This window comes from Pinus tabuliformis, chromosome 8 (assembly GCF_031772625.1).
Source record: "Pinus tabuliformis cultivar Carrire ecotype Pingquan chromosome 8, CPIR1, whole genome shotgun sequence".
Taxonomy (NCBI): Eukaryota; Viridiplantae; Streptophyta; class Pinopsida; order Pinales; family Pinaceae; genus Pinus; species Pinus tabuliformis.
Window position 1 is genome coordinate 106,583,528 of NC_142294.1, and position 27,758 is coordinate 106,611,285.

The 27,758-nt window shown below is 35.7% G+C and overlaps 1 protein-coding gene across 1 annotated transcript in view; it reads left to right on the plus strand.

Annotated features, from left to right (window-relative positions):
- Nucleotides 1-4,383: 4,383 nt before the first annotated feature.
- LOC149234353 (UDP-glucose 4-epimerase GEPI48-like) overlaps nucleotides 4,384-27,758 on the plus strand; it is a 54,323-nt gene continuing 30,948 nt past the window's right edge. Inside the window, exons 1-3 of the mRNA XM_089371801.1 lie at nucleotides 4,384-4,824; nucleotides 12,506-12,555; nucleotides 16,934-17,069. Of these exons, the coding sequence (XP_089227927.1) occupies nucleotides 4,633-4,824; nucleotides 12,506-12,555; nucleotides 16,934-17,069 (378 nt within the window). The 5' untranslated portion in view covers nucleotides 4,384-4,632. The remainder of the gene's footprint in view (nucleotides 4,825-12,505; nucleotides 12,556-16,933; nucleotides 17,070-27,758) is intronic.

Below are 27,758 nucleotides of genomic sequence, written 5' to 3' on the forward strand. Positions count from 1 at the left end.
ATAAAAAAATTAAATAACTATACAAAATATTTAAATAATGTCGATTCATAAAAAAAAATTGCACATGAAGAAATTGGATCCCTCTGGACTCATCCATATTTACGATGGATCCATGCTAGTTAAAAAAAATGACAAACCCTTGATATGATAATTGTTAATAATATTAATTCATATTTGTTTTAGATGTAATCATATACTTGTGATTATTATTATATTTTTGGTCATTGTGAGGTAAGGTTGTTCCGCTTATTTTATTTTTAAGGAAATTGTTGAATATAACAGATTTTTTTAATTAAATGACTCCTAATTTAGTGTGTAGTTGAGATTTTTTCTCGCTAAATTGTTAATTGGTTAAAATTATATTTAAATATAAAATTATTTATATAACCATTTAATAATTTTTTTGGTTTAAAGAAATAATGTGTATTCTCCTCAGCGGAACTAAATTGTTCTCCAGAATGGAGAGGCCCCATAAATGAAAGAGAATCGACAATGGCTAAATTGTCTTCAGAGTTATTGTACATCATTTAGTTATTGTGTCTCATTTGTTGAGAAAAGCTTCAAAGATCATAGTTTAAAGTGTGACACAGTGAAGGCAATGATGACAGTGAGTTATCGGACGATAGAGACCGGCGCGATCATGGGGGATTAGGGTAAAACTTTGGTGACATTGAGTTCTGGGAAGATAGAGACAGACGCGATCATAGGGACGAGGTTAAGTCTTTTATGCTGTTTGCTGACGCTGTAATTTAGTTTGGAATCGCTGGATCAGCGCTGTTGAAGATCCTGAGAGATTAGCTTCTGATCTGCAAGTAATTTTTAGAAATCCTTTAATTTCGACTCCTCTACTTACTCTCATACTCTTTCCAGCGCATTGCAGAATCATAGAGGGACGCATAAAGACCTATTAATGGTTGATCACATCACATTTTGGGGTGGAAACCGGTTGAACCTACAAATTCAACAAATCACTGGCTAAATAAAGTATTTCAAGAACGAGTGGCCAGAACATCAGCTTGCTTAACTTTCTCTGTTGTCTTTAAAAACCTCAAAGTCAGAAACCCCGATAAAGTCTAAGTCAGAGATCCCGATCAGAACACAATGATCCGGATCCTGGTCAAACTATCAGAGAACTAGTGTTTGGGTCCGATAATACCTCTGCGGATCTCCCTCCCATGAATGTATTCCTGCAACAGGCAGCGAACTATGACTTCCAGCATGTCAGAGTTGTTAATGAAGGGATTCGTACTGGAGTCAGTTCCCGTTTACATCGCTCTTTTTGCCACGTTGTCAGGCCGCACGCATCCGAACGGGATCTTCGTTTATTCTGTAACATCACATTGAGGCAGGGATCGGGGCAAATAATAGCTGGAGTTGGGATATTCTTGCAGGACTCGTTGCTGGATTGACGGTGGACCCGAAGCCGAGGATTCACCAGTGATTTTCCGTGGCGGTTTACAGGTAACGGTTAGGTTATTTTCCGTTTTTCTGAGATTGACAATGATGGTGTGAGTGCCACAGAATGGCAGTGTGCATGATTTTGGTTAGGGTTTTGTGAAGAATTGAGGGCTGTATTGGGACTGCGATGGGGACCAGGTAATGAGATGCTGGTGCTTCTTTGTTTCGTCTCCCAGGGCTGTTTTGTCTCTATCATCTTGCAGGGCTGAAGTAGAATGAATGGTTTTGTTGTGATTGCGAAAGGATTGGGAGAACCAAAAACCGGAGCATGCAAACAAGGAAGAGGACTCTGCCAGCTGTATCACCTCACCTGTACCGTGTGGGTCAAGAAACAAATATTATACGATTTTCAGAATATGGTTGACTAAAAGAATTTCTCACTTTTATAAATTTTATAATAATAAATATGCAATTTTTAAAATCTAAATGACGCGGTTAAAGAAAATTTGATATTTTTATTATAAATAACTCCAAAAATTAAAATATCATATTTTTATAAGACGATTCTTCTTAACTTTTTAAATAATGAAAATTATAACATAATGAATTTAAAATTATGGTGGCTAAAAGAATGGCTCACTTTTATAATTTTTATAATGAATATATTATTATTAAAATGTAAATGACGTGGGTAAAGAAAATTTGCTATTATTTTTATAATAATATTTTATATATAATTAAAAAATTAAAATCAAAATATTTTAAGTAAAGTTCGCTGAACAATACTTGTTGATTGAAAACGCGTTGACTAAAAATTCTCTTATGTGACTGAAAGATTTTGCTTAATCAAGATATCTATTATAATATGATTTTTTTAACTTGTTAATTAATCATGTATTATTATTAAATTTTATTTTTTATAATAGTTAATCATCTCCACCATTATCATTATAATAACATAAACTAATAATTTAATTTATAAAATAATAATAATCATCTAATAAAATATTTATTATATAAAGATGGATTGTATATGGCTCATCCTGTTCTTCTCTCAGTCCTTTTCTGATATAACTATGTGTTTCTTGTTCTAGGTGCTTTTATGCACATCTGTTCCTTCATGTTTCCCTCAAGTAATGCTTTTGACTCGTGACTTCACAAGCTGCTCTTTTTTTGTATCTGTATCCTATAATGGTTTTTATATTGACTTAATATAATTTATGAAGCTTTTTTCTCTGAAAAAAAAGTATTAAGATGGATTGTAAAAAATAATTTATCCAAATAAATTTTTATTATGCAATATAAGTTTTTAAAATATAAAAATAATTTTAAAATTAATAAATAATTCTAAATAAAATTTATAAATTTTTAATTTTTAAAAATATTAGTATTGAGGTAGATTAGTTAGTGATAAAGTACATGGTTAAAGTATTTTTTTTTTGTGAAGTCACTGATTCAAATTCTAGACTAACTTTCTGTACCATGTTGATACCTATAAGTAGTGCTTGGAACCAACTTGGTGTTTTAGAAATATGTTTATATATATAATCTTTTTTATAATCTTGAAATACAACTTAAAATTACTTTTGATGGGTTAAAAAACTCACCTTATAAGGAAATAAACAACCCAAAACTAAGAGTCATGTGGCTAAAAACTATCCTCTTACAAACCACAAATAAGCTAATACAAGGGACACAATTTAATAATAATGACAAACCAATAAACATTAACAAATAACAACCACTAATAATTATCTAACCATAAATTTAATAATTAAATTATAATAAATTTTCTTACTATTTAAAAAAATATAAATATTTTAAAATTTACTATATTTATAAAAATTGAAAGCAAAATCTTCACAAATTTAATTAATTCACATTATAAGAAATATTGAGGTACTTATGAGTTATATTATTCACAAAACAATCTTACAATTTAAGAGCCCCATATACACATGTTAATATGATTTAGAAATGCATGGAGAGAATTACCTTGTTGGATCATATATTAAACAATATAGGGAGAAATAATTACCTTGTTGAATCATATATTAAGCATGTTTATCATGTATATTATTCACAAACAATTTTATAATTTAAGATACCCTATACATATGCATACTCAATCACATGTAGAAATATAAGAGGAAAGAATTACCTCTTTGAATTATATTAGACTACATTTTGGTTATCAATATTATTTTCAAGTATTAAAAAAAATAAATTCATTTTCATATTTTTTTAATATATAATACATTTTTTTTTTCATTAATTAAAAAATATTATTATATAATTTATTTTATATATATATATATATATATATATTTATTTAAATTCATAAAATTTAATTAAATTTATATTATTATAAAAATTATAAAAGCAAATTAATATTTTTTTAAACTCTATTTTATTAAAATTAATAATTTTAATTTTTAATTTTTAATTAATATATTAATAATATTAAAATATAATTAAATTTGATCATGTAAATTTTTTTTTTTTTTTTTAAATAATAAGTCCCACACCAATCAACTAATTTCCATAATCTTTACTTCCTCACACACTCAAACCCCATCAGTGGAACCCAAAAATAAATAAATCAATACACACTTTAATACCGGACTAAACCAAAAATCAATATATGCCCTTTAATAAACATCTAATGTCAAGATGTACACAGTCTACTTTAGAGTCGTAGGTGTTAAGTAGGTAGAAACACATGAGTTGAGGCAGTGATTGCGGTGGTTACCACTGATCCAGCTTCACCAGTTACATGATGATGATGCAGCTTCACCAGATACATGATGATGATAAAAACATAATGCCAAACAATGAAATGTAATGTAATTAAAATCATCGTGAAGAGAAGCAATCACGCCTTTCTTTCATAGCTAACATTTTCCAATGAATTAATTGACTTTGTTGACAAGGGGCCGATTAATTAAAAAATGCACGCACGCCAATGAAATTATAAAGCTGGCTAACCTGGCTTTCATGATATGAAATGTGTGAACCAACCATGGAATGAGTGGCGCGTCACGGGACTTTTGTTGGCATTGATATTATTTTCTCACAAAAAAAAGTCCGGGTTATGTCAAGAAGATCTGCTGTTTATTCCTACCATGCAGATCCCCTGAGTCAACTATCTAGAATTGTCATTTGGGTATTTATTGAGGCATGCTACTCTTTAGATTTTTGAAGTTTTTGGGCTAATACAGAGCGATAGTGAACATGGAGAGCCAAGGAAAGAACATTCTGGTCACCGGAGGAGCTGGTTATGTTGGCAGTCACACTACTTTGCAGCTGCTGCTGGGTGGTTACAGGGTTGTTGTAATTGATAATCTGGATAACTCTTCGGAAGAAGCTATTAGAAGAGTTGCTAAGCTCGCTGGCGAATATGGGGGCAATCTCACCTTCCATAAGGTTTTTCTTTTTAATAATTTTCATTAGCTTATCTGATGGTAAAATTTGAATCTTTCAGATCGATTTGCTGCTATATGTTTGATTCCATAGCTATCTAATCCATTGTGAGTCTGCATGTATCCTCTCCCGACATCACTGTTGATTATTGGGCTAACCCCAACCTGGCCTTTCTATTTAGGGGCGAATTAGTGAGGTTTATAATTTGCTCTTCTCCCCACCTCTAGAGAGTGCCATGGGTCATGAGATAGCTGTGAACACAAAATCATGAACCTGTAAACTGTTCGTAACATGGGAAGAACATGGCCGCCTAACACGTTCTGAGCCCTAAACTTTACTAACTCAAAATCAAAACAAAAAATCGTGGCCTAACTCGTTTCCATAATTGGTGAAATGGATTTTTAGTATCTGCTGGTTTATTTGTAATTGAAATTTCATATCATAGTAATTATCATCAGTTGTGATCTCTGTTTTAGAAACAGGTTTCAATTTTGTGGCAAGAGTGCCATGGGTCATGAGATAGCTGTGAACACAAAATCATGAACTTGTAAACTGTTCGTAACATGGGAAGAACATGACCTCCTAACACGTTCTGAGCCCTAAACTTTAGTAACTCAAAATCAAAACAAAAAATCGTGGCCTAACTCGTTTCCATAATTGGTGAAATGTATTTTTAGTATCTGCTAGTTTATTTGTAATTGAAATTTCACATCATAGTATTTATCATCAGTTGTGATCTCTGTTTTAGAAACAGGTTTCAATTTTGTGGCAAGAGTGCCATGGGTCATGAGATAGTTGTGGACACAAAATCATGAACTTGTAAACTGTTCGTAACATGGGAAGAACATGGCCGCCTAACACGTTCTGAGCCCTAAACTTTACTAACTCAAAATCAAAACAAAAAATCGTGGCCTAACTCGTTTCCATAATTGGTGAAATGGATTTTTAGTATCTGCTAGTTTATTTCTAATTGAAATTTCATATCATAGTATTTATCATCAGTTGTGATCTCTGTTTTAGAAACAGGTTTCAATTTTGTGGCTTTGTTGGTAATAGGATGGAGATGTAGTCACAGTTACTATGATGTTGTTTCCTAATGGCGGAAAAACTATTGTCTGACCAATATCCATTAGTCAGACATGCTCATGAAGATGTAAAGTGTGGTAACAAGTTCTGGTTTAATTGTTATGATCATCAATGGATACAGTGGTCATGGCAAAACCTTTTTTAAGCCCAGAAACTTGCAGAAAGCATCACTTTAGACAAACTGAATTCAGAAGCTTATTCTTCAATGGACTTTATTTTCCTGCATGGTCTGTGCCTGTGTATGACTACCTGCATAAATATCAGGTTACTGTATTTTAATCTTTGGTTGATGTCCATCCTCTGCCTCCGGAACGTCAATAATGTGTGTTCTACTTATGGTGCTGTAGGGTGTTGTTCTCTGCAGTCTGCTTGATCTGTATTGGTGTATGGTTTTGAACCTTTTACCTGATCTTTGTCCTATGCTTCAGAGCCTCTGATGATTTACTTTACACTGATGTCTGTGTAGATCCTTGCCCTCTTTCATCTGCTTGTCCTTGAAGGTTATTGTTTCTGAGCCTTTAACTGAGATCCATCCTTTTGCTTCAGGGACAATGATGATGTACATTCATATGTAGATTGTTGCCCTCTGCAATCTTCTTATCCTTATCAGGTTATAGCTTCTGAGCCTTTTTTGATATCCTTATCCTTTTGATGTACAGTCCAATCACAAGTTTGTAACTTTGTGGAACGTTGCCCTCTGCAAGATGCTTATCCTTGGCTGAAGAACTGCCGAGATTTAGAGTGGGAGCACAGTTCTATCCTTTTTCCTTGGCCTGTTATCAAGCTCAGGGGGCCACATTTGTTTCCTCTTTATAGGCCCTTTTTGCAACTTTCTGACATGAGGATATCAATGATCATTCATATAGATAGTTCATTACCTCCTTTTATGTTTAAGATTAAATCAGAATGCAAAATTCACAGTGACTGTAAAGTGTGCCTTGTTAGTGAAAGGGATTCAGACACAAACTATTTTCTAGTTTTCTAGAGCAGGAAGAAACTTAATATGCAAAATAGCACTTGGAAACTTGCATGTGATAGACCATAAAAGCTAAATAAAGAACCTCAGTACAGCCAAAGCTACATACAAATTGGATGGATATGTAGAGATTCATTGCCAAGCATTTTACTCCAGGCAACATTATTAGCTGATATATTGTTTGGCCTCCCTAGTTAACGGATGGGACTTCATTCTGTTTCTGCTGTCAGGTCTATGTTGCTAGTAATAGTCCAGACTCCATTCTAGTTGTCTAGTAATAGTCAATTCTAGTTGTCTAGTAATAGTCCATTCTAGTAATTTATTATCTGTCATTCAGTTGGTAGTAATAGTCCATGACAGGTAATAAATTGTTTCTTTGGGTCCAATTGTGCTTTCCAGACTCTAGAGTCTCTCGGTTCTTCTTTCTCTAAGGAAACTGGAGCTAAAGTACTTCAATTTCTACTTGAACTCTGTTAAGTGTTACTATCTATAGGAGCTTGCTTGCATTCTTGCAATTTTGAATATTATTGATTTTTATTGATTGTTTTTGACAAATTCTAGTTCAAATCTCCATCACCATGGGAGCAGTTGTCTTCCAGTTAATTTATCTCATCATTGGACAGTTCTTGCATGGTGACAATATCCTTACAAGATTATATTTATCTTCAAGTTGTTCTCCAAACAACCATCTTCAAGTGATTAACTGTCTTCATGTCATGAAAATAATTTGGTCTTTTGTTGGCTAGACTGAGATGACTACAGTTAGGGGATATCACCTAGGCTTGGACACATCTTCGGATCCAAGGAGTCTCCTGTATATGGTATGTTATATTGACCCAACCGTCTAAGGCCAATCTTCAAAGAAGTTAGGAAGCCTTTTGTAGTTTTTCCAGCTTCTTTACATTTAAAGGTTCCCATATATAGCATGACTTGTTGACCGAACGCGCTTAGGCTCATCTCCAAAGAAGCTAGGAGTCCTTTGTGATTATCCCAGCGTCATTACATTTGAAGATTGTTTCCCTCATACCTTCATTGCTTCAAAAGTGAGAAAGAGGCTTTATATTAAAACAGATCTTCAACATAGTTTTACTGCAAATTGGTTCTATGTTGATGTTATGCATGTGTCAAATACATTTTACTAACAGAGCTAGAGTCTCCCTTTGAATAATAATAATAATAATAATAATCTAATTTTAATGTCACAGCCAAGCCATATACCAAATTGGTGTATGAGATCCCCTTGTTTGTGGGACAAGGGACCCACTTCTGTGCAGCGATTTGACTGCCAAAGTCTATGGAGGTGTACATACTCTACCCCCCTTTGGATTTGAGCTTGTGACCTCTTATAAGGAAACACATATTATTAACCATTATGCCCACTCAAGCTATACTAATAATCTAATTTTTAGGTCATGGCCAAGCCTGACATCAAATTGGTTTATGAGACCCCTTGTTTCTGGGACAAGGGATCTGCCTCCTTGCAGTGATTTGACTACTAAAGTCTGTGGAGGTTTACATTCTCTACTCCCCTCTAGATTTGAATCTATGACCTCTTACAAGGAAAGACATGTTCTTAACCATTAGACCCACCAAGACCATTATAAGCTTTATCTTTGTACAATTTTTAATCTTAACATTGCATGCTTTCTGTAGATGGATGATTATAGAAATAAGCAGATGAGGTTGTTAAGCTTCTTGGAACCTATAAATGGAGACACCAGATTTCCAATATATTGAGGATGTCACAACGAAGACCTAATTATAGAAATTTAGTCTATGGTTGTAATGCTCATGACTTCCGTTGACTAGCATGTGTCATTTAAATACCCTATACTTTAAACATAGGGATATAGTATAGAGTGGTTTGAGTTACTACGAAGCCCAAAACATGCCAAGAGTTTTCCCTAAGTGATCTAGTACTATCCTTACCATTTGATAGTTTTTTAAAGGCATGGTTAATTGGTTAAGGTGTTCTTAATTGAATTGAGCTTCTCCAAAGATCGATTTTCGCTAGAATGCATCAATCTAGCATGGTGAGATTCAATGTAAGGGTTGCTTCTAATCCATACATATTAAGCCTAGTCTTGTCACTAAGTATGCTTTGTCATGTTGTTTGTTTGTTTGTTTATTAAGTAAGTAATGAAGAAATCTAGAAAGTAATGAAGAAATTAGTTAAAAATGAAGAGGTACAGGCACCAAGGCAAAATGCCAAGACAGAAGAAGAAACAACCCTCAAAAGAAGTGCAAACACGTCACCTAATGCTGAGGAAAAGAGGATGCCAACCAAATTATTGCATGAAGCGTTTCAGATAGAGACATAACAAAAACAGCCTAGGGGGTGGATGATTAGAGTGGTCGTAGGAACTTGAATGTGAGAGCCATTTTGTGTTAGGTTTGACCCAACATAGCTCTGCAGTAGGTACTTGACATGGCTCTAGTTGACACCTGAAGTCTGATGACTGATCCCTATAGCAGTGGCTTGGTGAGCACTAGACAATTGGCCTTCTCAGAGTTAGACGTTTGAGCAGGGAGACGAATCAACAGTCACTACCACTCAACCTGCAAGGGACACCTGCCAGTAATGGACTGGAACTATTTGTAATTGCCTTGCCCTGTATAAATTATTATCTTTTGAAATATTCTGTACAGTTTTGACTGGCCGGAACTTTCACTAGTTTACTTATCTGTTTACTGGGTATTCAGGTTGGAGCTGCCTTCTTAAGTTGAATTAAGATAATTTGACATTGTATGCACATACAAACTGCATATTCTCAAACTGGAATCTGGTCTACAGAGTATCTTTACTTTTGATGTTAGCCCTAGTTTTGTTGCTAAGTGTGCTTTGTTGTGTAGTCTATTTTTTTACTTTTTTTGTGAAGACAAAGGAACCTAGAAAATAATCAAGGAATTTTTGAAAAAATGAATAGGTACAGGTAACAAGGAAAAACAATAAAACCAGCAAGCAAACAATCCACAGAAAAATGGGCTGACATGATGTAACCTAAGGTGGAGGAAAAGAGGATGCCAACAATTATTCCATGGTGCATTACGGATGGAGGCCTGACAAAGATGGTCTATTGGGGTAGATGATGAGACCAATAATTTAAACCTGGATTTCAGAGCCATTGGGAGTCAGATTTGAGTCTTGACCCAACTGAGCTCTGCACTAGATACTTGACACAGCACTAATTGACAACTAACCTTTGATGACTGACCCTGAGGGCAGTGCCTTTGTGAACACCAGACAATTGACCTGCCTCATAGTTCAACGCTTGAGCAGGGACACAAATCAACAGTTGTTACCACTTGACCTGCATGTGACACATCCCGGGAATGGACTGTAAGCTGTCTGTAATTTTCTTGATCTTTATAAATAAATGCTTCTTGTAACATTGTGTTCAGTCTTAACCAGCTTGGAATTTCACTAGTTTACTTAGTTGTTCACTGGGTATTCAGCTCATAGATGCCTTCCGAAGTTGAATTAAGATAACATGACATTCTATGGACGTACAGACTGCATAGTTCGCGGCTGGACTTTGGTCTACAGAGTATCTTTATTCCTATGCTGTATAGCTTACTGCAGTTGATATTGTACTCATTCTTTAATTTAATGCTATCCCTCTATAAATGCAAAAGAAAAAACTCAACAACAGTGTTCGCAATTAGTTTGTCTATATTTTATAATGTTTTGCAATTAAATTGTTTGTATTTTATAATTCAACAGGTTAATTATTGTGTGAGATATGCACATGTGGCTATGTCACCTACATTTCTTAAGGCATTCCAATTTCTTTTATCTATTTAGTTCAAAGTCAATTGATCACCACAAAAAGTAGACGAAAATATTTCTGAATACTTGAAAGTGAAAACCCTTTATATTTAATTTACTTTCAAAACTACCTGCATGGGATATTTACTTGATTGATGACATTGTGATATTTACTTCCTCCCTTGTATGCTTAGATGAAATAGCAATGCAATTTTGGTTGCTTTGTCTCAACCAGTTATTATGCCCATGCAGCTACATCAGCTTCAACAACTTCAACCCCAATCTTAAACACTCGAGCTTCAACAATACAATGTAGTTTATGAGAGGAAAAGACAATGGGTTATGGGTATATAAAGAGTTTGCTCGTGGAGTTTAGACCAAGTCTGGGTTTAGGGTTTTGGTCTTGATTAACATCTATCTATCTATCTATACATGTGTAGAAACATAGTGAGCATTAAATCAGATCCATTCCAATGGGTTATGGGTTTGTAAAGAATTTGCTTGTGGACCAAATCTAGTTTTAGGGTTTTGTGTCAATTATATATATATAGAAAAACTTGCTGAGATATACAAGTTTTGTTGAAAAACTTGGTAATGGAAACAGTCTCTCTAAGGAATACTCAGGCTTCACTGAAAATGGAAGAGGTTTCTTGAGAAACGTGTTACTTACCAAGAAATGAGAAACATGTGCCAAAAATGGGCTTTTTGACAAGTTTTTTGGTATGTAATGGGTGTTTGTGAGTAATACCTCTTAAAGCCTAAAGGTGATGTTACTGGTAAGTTAAGTAGGTGGGACAAGTTTCTCCTCGTACCATTCTAGTGTGTATGTTTGTCATTTTATTGTCTCCTTTAATCACTAGTATCTTCCTTTCATAAACCTAAAATTTCCTTGGTAGTCCTAGGTTGTCAATCTGCCAAACATCATGGGCATTACCATGGATCATTTGTCCTCTTTGTTATTTTAATGGAAAGTTCAGTAAAGTGGAACAGTTTGAGTTGCATCCATTCATGGAGGCATGCCTTGCTCTTTAGTGTTAATAGATTTTTAATATGAGTGTAGGGATGAAAATGTTCAAGAGTTTGGTCTGACAGCCACATGCGCAGGAGTAACTTTTTATGTACTGTTAATTCATTAACTAGATTGAGTAAAGTTAATTAATTGGCCTATTAAATCGTGTGTATACAAACTTCTAAAAACATTCCTTTTGTTTCCAGTTTTTTTTTTTCTAATGAAAATAAACATGTAGCCACAGACTAATGTGAAATGAATTTGTAGGATCTTAGCAAGTTAAATACACGCAAACATGCATTAAACCTGTTTGAGTTCAAATCAGAAAGAGATAAACAATATGCTTTTATGCCAGGTTCTTGCATAGTAATCGAGTTCAAAATAATTGTCTTATTATGTTTGTGATGTTACAAAGGGTAAGCTGATTTATCTGCTTTTCTATGTAGCCACATACTAATGTGAAAAGAATTTGTAGGATTTAGCAAGGTAAATATATTCGAACTTTCATTAGACTTTTTTGAATTCAAAAGACAAGGAAATAAACAATATGGTTATATGATAGGTACTCTTTCAGTAGTAATTGAATTTGAAATAATTGTCTCATTATGTTTGTGATGTTACAAAGAAGATGCCATATCTGCTTTTCTTGGTACACTTTCTTGAGCTAAATTGCTGGCTAGATGAGGAGTGCGTTATAATATTTATATAAAAGTCAATCTTTCATAAGTTTGAAAATCAAGGACATTCATTGAGTATCATTAACTATATACTATGCTGAGGGTTTTGCTAAACTTTTAGTCATTTCAGGAGCTGATTGTATACTTTTTCGGTCTTTCATTTTTAGATTGATCTTCTGGATAAAGAAGCTATGGAGAAATTGTTCTTATCAACAGAGTGAGTTTTCTCTTATTTTACACTTTTTACTTATGCTTAATTTTGTGATTATCTTTCAATGTGTGGCAGTCTCTTGTTGTTACTTTGGCACTTATTTCCATTGAAACATGCCCTTGAATGTAGAAGGACCAAAGATCTCTGAAATTTTACCGTCTCTGCTATAGATTGAAAGAATTGTATATTGGCTGTTCATAATGTAGAATTCTTCTATTTCACCCAACATTTGCTCTTTTCAGCTTGTAATTTTTTTCATTCATGATCAGGAAATAAAAAATCATTACTGCTTCCGTGAATTATTCAAAAGTTTCAAAGCAACAACAGATGTAGAAAGGAACAAACACCATAAATATTTCAAAGCTGAAATTTAAGTCTTTGTGATATTTACTATCAGATAGATCACATGCACCCGCATGCATACACACACACATAGATATAAAATTTTGACAAAATTAAAGACTGAAGATAAAGATAACAGACTAGCTTATTGAAAATAACTTTTCTCATATGAAGAACACTAAAAATAACTTCACCCCTAAAACGTCTGCTAAAGTACAGAACAGTATCTGTACTGCTCATCATAAACTTACTTATTCTTAGCTAATCCTATCTAGAAGGGAATGGTCCCTTGTATGTTTCCCAGCTGCACAACCTTGACAAACTCCTTCATGGTTCATATGAAACTCGGGCATTTCCTTGGGCATTTTGATCTCAAGTGGGGTGAAAAGTCACGTCTCTTCATTACTGGGCCGACTTGAAGAGGGGCAGACCTGAGCCGACTTGAAATAAGGCATTTGCAGGTGAGCAAAAATTCTAATTTTTGAGGTGAAGAAAAGTGCCATCAAGGGTGATCCAATGGAGGGATGAGCCATCAAAGGAGGGGCTTCTAGGATGGGGAATTAGCCCTAGTTGCACTCTTTAACCCTTCAGCACTTAGATTCCCTCCTATATTTATAGTTCTTTTGCTTTTATCTAAGAAACTTCTTTTTCACTTCCACATTGTTCTTTTCTTTGTTGGATGTACTTTTCAGTTTGATTGACATACTCTTGAGGTCATTTGTCGAATAATTCTAACTTATATTATCTCATTGATATTACTGTTACAATTTATTACTCCACACTTGCTAATTATATAAATATCATAAAACCACATAGGTCACAATAGATCAATTCCAATTTCATACATGCTTGAAGGCATCTCTTTTGTCAAATTTATCTCTATTTTGCTTGCCTAAAATGCAAACTTCATAGACACATCTCTGTTACTGAATTGGACACAAACCATAAACCATTTTAAATTTCTTGAAACATGCAAGACTTTGGTAACTTAAGATGTCTATGCCTATGGTGGCTAAGATGTCTATAAGTTGTGACGATTCAAAGTTGTCGGATGCAACTTTATTAAGTCATTTGGCAAGAAAGTTGATCTACCTCAGGTCTATGTGGTCATATTTGAGTTACATAGTTGGGATTGCGCTAATATATATGGCAAGTCGAAACAATGTTCAGTGAAAAGTAACAAGGGGTCTCCTTAGGTATGTGAAAAGCCTTACGAGCTTGAGTATGTGCAGAGTGATGATTTCAAACTGGGTAGATAGACTAGGAGTGAGCAACTTGTATTGGAAAGAGATAAGACACCACAGGTTACTCGTTTAACATCGGATCAGGAGTAATTTTGTGGATTGGTGAGGAGTAATCAACCTTTGCAATGTCTTTAAAGAGGCAAAGTACAAGGCAGCAGTTGGTGCAACATGTGAAATGATATGGTGAAAGAGGGCTCTCCATGATATGAACCTTTTACAAACTCAACCCATGCTTCTCTATTGTGACAAGCAGAGCATGATTAAGCTCATGAAAAATCCATCTTTTCATGTGAGGACTAAGCACACTGAGATCTGCCACCACTTCATTAGGGATTATGTGCAAAACAAAGAAGTTGAAGTTGTGTGTTGTAGTACTAAAGATCAACTTGTGGATGTCTTGATCTCCATGGAATCTAGCAAGGAGAAGTTACATAATTTTTGGGAGATGATTGGTCATTAAGGGAGGAGAGGGTGAGTGATGTTAATGATACAATGGCCATTTTAGTTGGGCTTCCTACTTTTGTTAAATTTAAAAGTATGATTAACTTTAGAAGTGAGCAGCAATTTTAAAGGTGGCAAACCAATTTTTGATTAGAGGATAATCATTGTCATATTTTGTAACAAATATTCTACTGCAAATATGTGTTCCTATTGAAGAAATAGGATACATCCAATTGAGGACATTGATTGGATTCGTGTCCTAAAGGCTAAAATAGGATATGTGTTAAGCACGTTTGATTCAAAAAAATGTTTTTCTATTGGCATTTTCTCTCTTCTAGCTATAGGGAAAGAGCTTTCATAGTTTTTCATCCTGCAGGTGAAGGGTAAAATCAAGATTTGAATGGATTCCAAGTGTTTTGTTGATGTTCTAATTTTTAAAACATTTGGATATTTATGTCTATATTTCACGTTTGTATGTCATTTGTAATTTCTTTAGGATGGGTATCCAATATGGGACACCTTGACCCTGGAAACAGGACAGGGGGGCATGCTCTCTGTCTATCTGTCTACACGCGCACACACTCATATATACGGAGAGAGTGTTCAGATACTTATATTTCTGTGCCCTCTGTCCTCATGTCATGTGACTTAGGCTCCTATGCAACAGAAATCGACATAGTTAAGATGTGAAAACTCTTATTCTCATGCATTTGTGCTCTGAAAGACTAAAACTTATGATCTCTTTAATGGTCATGTAATCTTTGTGAATGAGTCAAATTCTGCATCTATTTCATGTTCTTTTGATTTTAGTTATACTATGATGTATGACCTTGTAATTAATTAACATATTCTTGGAGAAGGCCTTTGGTTATTGTCTCATCAACATGCAAAAAAGAGTACTGAATGTTAAAGGATCTACTTCCTCGTAACCACACACTTCATCCTATTCCTTCTATCTAATAGAACTGTTCAAGGGGTGCTCATTTTCTTGTTGGTAGGGAAATAGCTGTGTTCTGACATTATATATGCTTCTTTGTTGAAGGTGGATTGAACTGAAACCTGTTTGTTTTGTAGTTTCTACCATAAGGTATTCGGTTTAGAGGGAAAACAGAGTGCACATCTGATCTGATATTCTCCCAGAGCTCATTTATAAAGTTCTTCCTGGATTCTTCATCGTTGCAATCCTATTTATTGACTAACATCTTTTCTTTCTTTATCACTATTTTCCTTTTGAGCATCTAGTGCACATCTTTATTATTCTTTAGTGAGTTTGTTCTTTTCTTCCATGAATGCTTCTGTAGATCTAGTTGGTGTTTTCTTGTGTGGATAGAGCCAAAGGTTGCATACTTCATTTGATGATCAAGTATTTTTCTGGCTATGCTTGAAATTGTTGACTATGGCTAAGGTAAACTTTGGGAAGAACAAGGGTTTTCTTGCTCTTAATTTCTTTTGGACACATCACAACTCTGCTTTTAATGTCTTCATGGAGGACGGCTTTATGTATCTATTGAGGTCTTTCAAAATTCCTGTAACATGCAATGATTGTTGTGGAGTCACTGAGATCATAGTATCCAAATTTAAGGCAATTGTTTGCCAGAGCTGATTTTCATGTCTTCATGAAGGATGACTTTATGTGTCTGTTGAGGTCTTTCAAAATTCTTGCAACATGCGATGATTGTTGTGGAGTCACTGAGATGATAATATCCAAATTTAAGGCAATTGTTTGCCAGAGCTGATTTTCTTTTAAGAAATAATAGATAGGTAATTTGGGACTACCCTTGAAGTTGAGAAGTCTGTTTTGGACTTAAAATTCATTCCTAATGTCTTCAGAGGATTGTACCTATACAAATCTAAACCTGCCAAAAATATATCAAATTTCATGATTCTGGTTAAACAGATTTGGTGGTTCTTCTCAAGGAATTACCTCTTTTATTTAATAATACTTGTACAATCCAGTAAACAGCGTTGTAGAAATAAATTTAACTACACTAGCATCTGTGACATTGATTAATTAAAGGAGGCAAATCCTTTGAAGAGGATCTCCATAATTCAAGGGATTTGGATTAACTGCTTATTATATTAACTTTTAAAAGTTGCATTCCTACACAAAACTTGTAAAAGTATCTACAATTGATTGGAAATTGCAAATTGTGGTCATGATTGACATATATATTATAAACACATTCTCAAGAACATTGGATTTTAAAGTACACTTTGACACCACATCTTTTTCAATGCTTTTTTTTTTTAAATCTTCTTTATAATTAAAGTGTTGATTGTACTTTTTTTTTACAATGGATAAGTAGTGGTTTCATTTTGCTTAGATATAAAATGAATTTCTCCCTTTTATATTGTAGATTTGATGCTGTCATTCATTTTGCTGGGTTGAAAGCTGTCGGAGAGAGTGTAGCAAAGCCACTGCTTTACTACAAAAACAACATAGTTGGCACCTTAAACTTATTGGAAATGATGATTTCCCAAGGTTGCAAGAAGGTAAGACGGAAATGATCGTTTTTTTAGAGATGGATATATATACTCAATTGTTTATAATAACTATTTTACTTTCATAGACTGTTAATGAAATGTTGTTGAATTCCTCTATATTGCTTTCTCAAAAGAATATTCATTAATGCTAACATCATTTTCATGTAATTCATTGCATCAAGTCATGAGCTACCATGTATAAGTTTTTCCTTGAATGACTAGTGGATTACAAGAATTTATAATTCTTCAACAATGCAATACATAAAGAAATGATAAGAAACCTTTGTATGTATAATGTCCTTGGTGATCCTCAAATACCTGCTCAAATTAGTTTGTAGTACCAACGTGGCAGAAATTACACAAGTCATGGAGTTCAAGGGTTAAGGATTGTTAGTGCAAAATTTAGTAACTTAGCGCAAAGCCTCGCTAATTACCATTGTTAGCGCAAAATTTAGTAATTACCATTGTCACCTTAACAACTGCTCCTCTGCTGCTTTGTGGTCGGATACTATCCTCACAAGGGAGGCTTCCCCCATAGATCTTGTAGATTAGATAATCCAAGCACTCCTAGGATAAATACCCTCCAATGGTTGGGCTAAATAAAACACCTAGGGATAATGTTCAATAAAGGAGGGCTCCGGGCGAGATGAGATGTAATTCCAAGGTAATGAGTTCAAATGATCCTATGGTTAAATGATAAATCTAGGGGGCCTAATTAGCTCTAGAGAGGCTTAACTAGGTTCCCATACATATGCTACCTTTAAATTACCAATTTCTGATATAAATTAGGGTTTTTAAGCAGCGCTATTTACAACATGCAAAATTTATGACAATAATAACAAAATAACTTAAATTGATGATAAGAAAGAAAGAAACAAAGGCTTTATAATGTGTAAACTTGTAAATAGGTTGCAAAAAATTTTCAATGGCTGAAAAAACATAAAACAACTCTAAAACCCTAGATGTCAACCCCAAAAATGATTTTTTTTGTTTTTCCAATTTAGTATATGCAAATCCTAACCCCAGGACTATGAGATTCAAGGAATTTTATGCTATTAAATGCATATTTTGCTGTAATCTAACCCTAATTTACCCTAGTAAACATAAAAAAATAAAACTTTAGCGTTTTAATTATTATTATTATTATTTTTTTCTTTTAATAGGATTGACACACTAATAGACTAGTGTTCTCAATCTTGGTCTAATGGAGTCAAAGGCGAGGTCCATGGTTGAGGACTTGTTAATATATTATCAAAAAATCTAGCAGGCCTAGTTCAAAACCTCACTAGGTTGGTGGCAATCAAGTGCAGATGAGGCCAAAGTCATGGGAATTCATTGTTGTTGAGAATAGCCACTGACACAACCACAAACAACAGGGGTTTGCAGTTGATAGAGTCAGGGCCAATGTTGCACGAAGCGGGGACATTTTTTGGAAGTGAAGCATAAGAAGTGCCATTTTCCAAAAATCTAGGAAGCGAAGCGTCTACTATATACATATTTTTTTATATATATTTTTTGCATTTATATTAAAAAAACATCAAAAATACCAAATTAGTTGTAGAAGATATGAAAACATGCATATTTGTAAATAATTCAAGGTAGGTACAACATCCATTGTACATCAATGATTAATCATTCAAGCATCAACCATACAGATGCATCAACCATCTCGAATCTAGATTCTTCTTGTCTTGTCTAGCCTCTGCCTCTACCTCGGTTGTCTAGGGATATTTGGCAGCGTTGCCCAATTTTCATCAAACTACCTAATCCAAGCCTTAAAACATGGTAGAGAAAGCTTAACATGCTTTATCAATGATTTTGACTTGATTGAAAAGTATTTTTTTGCGAAGGCAATGACAAAGGAGTTCAATAATTAACACCACCAACACTAGTGTACATATAGATTTTGTTGCTCTTGATTAAATGCCAATCACATACCTGTTGAGAAATCTAGGGCATTCAATAAATAACGATTTCTCTTCTTGATAATTGCTTGTGATGCTATTTTTATTCTTAATCTTATATTCAATTCTTTGTTAGCTTATTAATGTGTTCTTTCATCAAGACAATTACCAATATGCAATAATAAAACAGACAAGTGACATAGTATATAGGCTTCTCTAGCCAGGGCCAAAACCTCTCACCTCTTGAGAGGAAAACCCGATCAAAATTCTTCTTCTTAGTTCTTCAATTGATAAGTACCAAGACCATGACACAGACCTTTGACTCTAGTATCCTTCCAAGAATCTTGTCACTAACCTTGATACTCTGCCTCTTTGTTCTGCATTTCTCACACTGCTTTCCTTGGCTTCCCTAGAGAATCTTGGTCTCTAGGTCTTTACTTCGACCTCCCAGAAAGGTCTTTTTCTAGCTGCCCAGACTTCGCACTTCCCAAAAGATTTTGCTACCTAGACTTTGCACTGCCCCAGAAGAATTTTTGCTGTCCTAGAAGATTTTGCTGCCTAGAAGAAATCATGTTGTCCTAGAAGAAAGTCTTTTCGCTGGCCCATAAGACACCCTAATTTCGTATTACCCAAAAGAATCCTCTTTCTTTCTTCGCCCTTCTCCTTCTCTTCCTTCTTCGTACTGCTACTTCTCTTCCTTCTTTCACACTTATTCTTGTCTCAAGTGAGTCGAGTTCTTGTCTTCAAATGGAGGACTAGTTAGGCTATATATACCCCTCCTTCGTTGCCCTTTAGGCCGACTTGACAGCTAGAGTTAGGCCGACTTGATCTAATAGCTTTCTCATCGTTTGTAGGCCGACTCAAAGAGGTTTGGTGACAATTTCTTGGAGGATATTTTACATAGATAATATTGACCTTTTACAAAGTGTAACATGACTTCATTTACATGATAATGACTCTTACATTTTATGACTAGATGACAAATAAATCCTAAAGACTCTCAATTGGAGTCTTGACTCAAAAACAAAATCCTTGCTCATGAAACCCATGAAGCAAGTCAATAAAATAATTTCATTTTTCCTTTATTTACATCTTATTACATAAAATCATATTTACATGTCATTATGAAGACCGAACCTAGTTACACTTTTCAACACTCCCTCTTAACTAGGGAGGTATTCATAATGGTACCTTGGACTTTCTCAATTTGAAGAATTTCTTAAGAAGAATTCGGATTTGTAACTCATTTGTTATAGCATCATACCAACCAACATTGTCATATAGCAAGGCCTTGACTAACAACTCTATCTCTCCACAAGATCAAAGCACAATGTTGGCGAGACCAATGATTTATAGACATACTCATCATTGTCTCTCCCAGAACATACCCCACCCAGGTTCTCTCAGGGTATGCTCCATGAGGACTATTCTTATCTTGGACTCCCCAGTCCTCAAAGAATATCAGTCCTCCACGACTACTCTTACTGTTGGATGCCCTATCTCATCCTCAAAGAGTATCGGATGCCAAATGATTACACAATCCTCCATTCTGCCTTCCCAGGTGAAGAACAGAACAACATGTCTATTTCTCTCCTTTTCAAACCAGGAGGATATATTCCATTAAAGGAATGTACTCATTCCATCACAAAGGAATGTACCTAAGCTTCTTGCTTAGGAATTTCCAAGTTTCTTCCAAGTAAGAAACTTCTTTATCATGCTCCCTCTTAACTAGGGACTTTCCGCAGCTTCTCTTGTGGAGATCTTGGAACAACCAGCTGCTTGAAGAGCTCCTTCCTTTAATGTCATGAATTTCTTCTTCGTTAAGGAGTCTTCAACTTTGGGGACTTCTACATAGGGCACAGTTCATTCATCACTTTTATTCATGAGTTAGTCATGTCTTCAACTCATCAGAAAGTGATCCATCATATCTTTCATCTGTCTTTGCTTCATGTTATTTTGTTTTCATGCCATATTTTTTGGAAGGACATTACATCCTTCTATATGGTCCACCTACATAAGCTCATCCAGATATTAGTTCAAAAATAATCAACGAACATATCAAATCAAGGTTACCTTTACCATGACATCTTCCTTTAAGTATCAGCATCCTGCATGCAGATTGACACATCTCCCATTGATATTCATTGTCAAGGGTCTCTATCTTTTTCCGACTTTCATCAGAATCTTCACATCTTTCTGGGAGATCTTCTAGTCAAATCTTCTTGGACTTCGGATGTTGAATGCCTTCTATCTTCGTTGCATATCATCACGATCTCTTCCTATCTCTTCACACTTTATTCCTAGGAGCTTCCAATCTTAGTTCCTGATTGTAGTCAGTTTCCTCATGATTCATATGAGAACATATTATGTTGATTTCATCTGGTGTGACTTATGCTTTGTTGCAAACTTTCGGAGGAGGAGATCCTTTTCTTTTATTTGACCATAGTGATCTATATTATGTGCAACCATATGACTTCTACCATAATCTGTGTAAGCATACATACCTCATCTTCCTTTCGGTCATTCAGACTTCCTATAGCAACTTCATTTGAATGAGGGAACTTCATCTTGCTATTCTTGTGATGTCATCATACCTTCATTCCTTGAATCCCACGAGATGGAATTCCTGTTGAAAACCTTTTGCTTCCTTTCTTGATTAGTGAATCCTCTAATGAGAATTCCATTAGAGAGACCCGAGGATGTTTCATATCCTCACCCGACAAATGTTTTTCTTTATAGATTCTGTACGATGACTCTAGTCTATGATGACCTTCATTTCTTTTTATACATATCACTGAGGTTTCCTAAGAGCTTCCTATTCTATTGTAAATTATAAGATTTATCCCAGACATACTTTCTTCCTCCCATGTCACGAGCTCTTACTTCCAATGCTTCCATCATGATGCTATGTTGATGTATTCTATCCTATCTATAATTTACAAGTGAAAAGTACCTTCTTGTGAGGAAGATCATCTCAGTCATAATAGAGATCTTTTACTTCTTCATTCTTCGGCTTCTTAGACTCAGGTTCTTTCACTTCTTCGGTGATGTGGGCTTCTTCCCTATTTCTCTTATCCTTACCACGTTTAGGACAATCTCTTTTATAGTGCCCTAGTTCTTGACATCCATAGCATCTTACTTTATCCATGTTCCTCCTTTCTTTTGAGGACCAAACCTTCCAAATTTTCCTTTCCTTCTTGTTGTAGCAGCATATGCTTGATTTTGCTCACTTGGTCCAACATCAAGCTTTGCCTTCAGTCTCGTTTCTTCGATCTTACAGAGTGACCATAGATCTTGAAATGGAGTAGTGTCTTTCTTCCCATATAAACTTGAAGTGAAGTTACCCCATTCTTTCGGTAGTGCATTCAACACCACTGTGGTCATCTCACTATCAGACATTACTTCTCCTAATTCTTGTAGTTGATCCCGAATTTCTGATATCCTCATAAAGTATGAGGCTATTCCATCTTCCTTTGATATCTTTAGTTTGTAGAGTTCTTGCCTTAGAGAAATTACTTCTCTCGCAGTACTTACTGAAAACAACTCTACCAATTTGTCATATATAGCTTTTGTTGTTTCCAACTTTGATACATATGGGATTAGAGAGTCTTTTATAGATTCTATAAGAATCCTCTGGGCTCTCACTTCTCCCTTCATGTATTTAGCATGTGCTTGAGTATCTTCCTTCGCAGGTTTTGTTACCGATCCTTTGATGTGATTCATGACCTCATTTTCAATAAGATTCAGGTCTGTCCTTTTCTTCCATGCAAGGTAATTTGCATCCCCAACCAATTTATTTCTTTCCTTGCAAACAAACATTTTAATATTATCGGATGTAGTCATAGACTTACCCGAGAGGTTGTTGTTTGCTTCCTCCTTGATGTTAAGAAAGGATCTGCTTCTTGTTGATGAGAGAGAGCTTGATTCACGATCTTTCTTAAGTTTTCTATTCTTCCTTTAATTTGAAGAGCTTCGACTTCTTCGAGTGATGATCTCAGAAGGGATTCTAGGGTTTTTTCTTTCTTCTTGTTTTCCTTCTTGAAGACGACTTCAACATAGTAGATGTAGATCTAGGGTTTCAAATTAATGAAGATCTAGATTTCTTGCTTGGAGTACTTTGACTTGCTTCGATCTTTCTTTGAAGTTTGTCTCTTATGTGTTCACTTACCTTCACTGCCCTTTCTTGTCTTCAAAACCTAAGCTCTGATACCATGTTGAGAAATCTAGGGCATTCAATAAATAACAATTTCTCTTCTTGATAATTGCTTGTGATGCTCTTTTTCCTCTTAATCTTATATTCAATTCTTTGTTAGCTTATTAATGTGTTCTTTCATCAAGACAATTACCAATATGCAATAATAAAAGAGACAAGTGACACAGTATATAGGCTTCTCCAGCCAGGGCCAAAACCTGTCACCTCTTGAGAGGAAAACCCGTTCAAAATTCTTCTTCTTAGATCTTCAATTGATAAGTACCAAGACCATGAGACAGACCCTTGACTCTAGTATCCTTCCAAGAATCTTGTCACCAACCTTGATACTCTGCCTCTTCGTTATGCTTTTCTCACATTGTTTTCCTCAGCTTTTCTAGAGAATCTCGCTCTCTAGGTCTTTACTTCGACCTCTTAGAATAGGTCTTTTTATAGCTGCCCTAACTTCTTACTTCCCAGAAGATTCTGCTGCCCAGACTTTGCATTGCCCCAGAAGATTCTGTTGCCCATAAGAATTTTCGCTGTCCCAGAAGAAATTTTGCTGTCCTAGAAGAAAGTCTTTTCGTTGGCCCAAAAGACACCCTAATTTTGTATTACCCAGAAGAATCCTCTTTCTTTCTTCGCGCTTCTCCTTCTCTTCCTTCTTCGTACTGTTGCTTCTCTTCCTTCTTTCACACTTATTCTTGTATCAAGTGAGTCGAGTTCTTGTCTTCAAATGGAGGACAAGTTAGGCTATATATACCCCTCCTTTGTTGCCCTTTAGGCCGACTTGACAACTAGAGTTAGGCCGACTTGATCTAGCAACTTTCTCATTGTTTGTAGGCTCGACTTGAAGAGGTTTAGTGACAAGTTCTTGGAGGATATTTTACATAGATAATATTGACCTTTTACAAAGTGTAACATGACTTCATTTACATGATAATGACTCTTACATTTTATGACTAGATGACAAATAAATCCTAAAGACTCTTAATTGGAGCCTTGACTCAAAAACAAAATCCTTGCTCGTGAAACCCATGAAGCAAGTCAATAAAATAATTTCATTTTTCCTTTATTTACATCTTTTTACATAAAATCATATTTACATGTCATTATGAAGACTAAACCTAGTTACACTTTTCAACAATACCCTCATACATGATATAATCTAATGGAATGCCACAATCCCATTGATCTTGAATTCATGAAAACTCTCAAGTCTTCTGAATTTTGAATAGGATATGAAATTCTATTTTCTCCATATGAAGTTTGATGAGGCTGGAAACACTCTCAAACATCCAAGTCATTTCATGGTAATGTTAAAAATTTAAGTTAAAGGATGAAAATGAAAGATAAAGGAGAATGTCACTTTTACTTAAAGAATTTAACACTACCATGAGGGAGCATCTAGGAAGCATCGTGGGAGCAACTTGGGAGCGTCCAACAAGCCCCAACCCAACTTAAGTCGTAGAAAAAATTTAAAAAGAAAAATTTAGAAATTGGGCCCTTATGGAACCGCCCCTCTTCCTCTGGACCCGCTCGTGATATGCATGCATCTGTGCCCGAACCTTCATGGGTCCGCAACGGATCCTTTTTTGGATTCGCAGGTCGGGAATCCGGAACTGCAGATTGGGTCGACGTGGTTTTGGATTTCTAGGAATCGCCTCAAAATGGTGGAACTGTAGATCCGATTTTCGAATCTGCGGTTTCGTTGGAGGATTGCCCAAGGATCTGTATGGGACACGATTTCGACCTTGGATCGTTGGGCGTTGGAGGAAGGATTGTGCAACACTGGTGAGGGTTGTGTGAGGTAATGGTCAATGGTGTTGATAAAGTCAGCATCAACAAAAAATCGGTGAGAGCCCTGAAAGCATCATTTCGGAAAAATAAAAAACATCTTCCTCTACCTTGCCTCCAAATTTCTCAAAGATTCAAAGAGGCTCAAGAAGAGAAAGAAAAACAAACACAAAAAAAATAATGTTATGTTACCTAGGGCCTCAATAAACAAAAACCCTGGTCTTTCTAGGATAGAAACTTAAACACCATTATCATTTGGTTGATGGATTCTGCACTTGTCTGTTTTGATTCTTAATGAAGGTGAACATTGAAGCTATTGTGCATGAGAAAATAATCCAATTTCCTCTAGTTTCTCCAACAAACTGTAGCTCAAGGGATATGTTTGAGTGCAAGGTCTTCTTGGTAGAGTTTAGAAAAGTATAGGACTTAGGGTGCTTCCAAACCTCACTCTCTTGGAAAATTCATTGAATTCCAATTTTATCACAAGGGGGCTGCTCTTGCTATTTCGAAACCGTATTAGAAAATAATTGTTTTTATCAAAGTAGGATTTGTTACACGCCAAAAGTGGGTGACCCAATATGAGGATATTTCTCCTAGATTTGTCTTCAGCCAACAACGATCAACCCTTGACAACCACCAATGTAGATGATATATTGTGCCATTTGATTTCTACTCCCTAAGCTAGTCATATGTTCCCTCACCCATCTGTCGAGTGCGTATGTTTGAAGGTGGGCCATCCAATCCTAAAGGTATGTTTTTCATTGTGTAATCACGTGCTTATGCTTGTTTTTCCTTGGGCACTTTGTGCATGGATTATTGGGTGACTTGGAAGGAGGAGGGGTTTTGGCCATACTTTTGTTCCGTCAGCTTAAATGGGCGTGTTAATCCTCAATCCTAGTCCTGTTGGATCTCCCCTATTGGCTTATAGCTTCAGGAAGGGCACTACTTGGGAAACCTCGATTTTACTAGAGTGGTTTCGTTTTCCCATTTCACATTTTTCACTCCCCTGTGCACATTACAAACCCTATTTCATCATCTTCCCTCTCTAGGTCCACATGTCCACTGGGTCCACAAGGCAAAGGTACGCCCCCTCCCCTGGTCCACATGTTTGGGTCGGGCTTGGAAATGTTGCCCCGAAGGTTAATGCAACTAAAAAAAAGGTTAAAAGCATATCATGGCCACAAGCAAGAAACAAGAAGAAAATATTATAAAATGCAAAAGATGGCTGGGACATTATATTAGCACGTGGGAAAAAGCCAGTCATGAGCTCCATCACCTTGGTTCCTAGGGCCCCATGAGTGCCCCGACATCATTAAGGAACCCATGCACGTCCCAACTCCTAGTGGGAAATGAATTGCCCCACCTTAAGGGGGTAATAATTGCTTCTATCATACATAGCATGCTCTCATCTCTTGGAACCCCGAGCAGTAATACAAAGAAAAGTCAAGCAAAGGCAAAAAGAAAATGAAGAAGGGTGGAAAAACAAAGGCTAGGGTAATTCATGTATCCACAGTTTCTCCCTCCTACGTCTGTACACCTAAATATGTGGACATCCCTCACCATCACCATCCTTGAACCCATGGCATTTGGCTTTGAGACCCTTTGTCCCTATCCATTCCATCATTATTCACATGGCCCCTATCAATTGAAGGATGTACCTTGGACCTGTCTTACCCCTTAGGGGCTGGGAACACCTAATAGGGTTGTTTATTAGCTACACCTACTTAGGGAGGTAACACTATTATAAGCTTAAAGCCCCAAATTTGGAATGAAAGCCTATTGTGAAATCTCATTTGTGCTCTTGACCAACAATCTTGGTTCACTTAGATGCACTAATGAATTATTGTCCTTGATGGTGAGGAAGTGCACCGGCTCTTATATGTAATTGGTAGGTGGTTCTGTCATGGGTTGGGCAAGTTAACTGGCGCCCAAGCCCACTAGAGGATCATATTTACGCTTATTGGGGATGTGTTGAGAGCCATGGGATTCCATCATGTGTTTGAGCATCATTTCATGCCATGGGCACCCTCAACACTTTCAATAATTTGTTCATTGGCCCATATTATTCATGAGATGATGCACTTGAACCAGTGTGACCCAACCGACTTAGCATGATCATGGAAGCTAATCCAAGGCCCAAAAGAGGTTTGTCTCAACCTTGAGACATGGGAGGGCAAGCACCATCATCAGAGCCCTCATTTGGAGCATGGTACACACTTTTCTTTCATTTGGAGACCCATGGGACCAACAAATGTGCCCCAAACCCACTTTGGGGCCCCACATGATGACTTGCATGGAAAATTAGGGGCCATCTCCTAATTCATCTTTATTTGAGCCCTCTCTCTTGTCATGGCACTTAGAGGAATCAATGTGGCCCTCCAACAACCCTACATCATCATGACATCATCAACTCGGCGTGCATATGGATGGCTAAATCAAAATTTATGAAAACTACCTGGTTAGCTTGTGACCAAGGCTTGTTTCTTGCACATTATTTTATAATTTTGGGTGCTCATTAGGCTAATTTGATTTAGAGAGACCCACTTAAATAGAAGAGCCTCATTTGTGAGAACTCATCATCATCACTTGGGATTTTCGGCCCTCTTAGGCAATTCACACTTTTTCTCTTGGAATCTTTGGAGTATCTTGGATGCACTATGATATTTGGAGCTGATTTTTGATCTTGTCTTGGAGCTACTTCTTGAATATGGATGGATATATTGCATGACTATTTTGTAAGTTCTCTTGTTGATGAAATCTTTCTTTGCAAATTGTCTAATGTATGTAATTGCTGCAACTAGAGTAAAT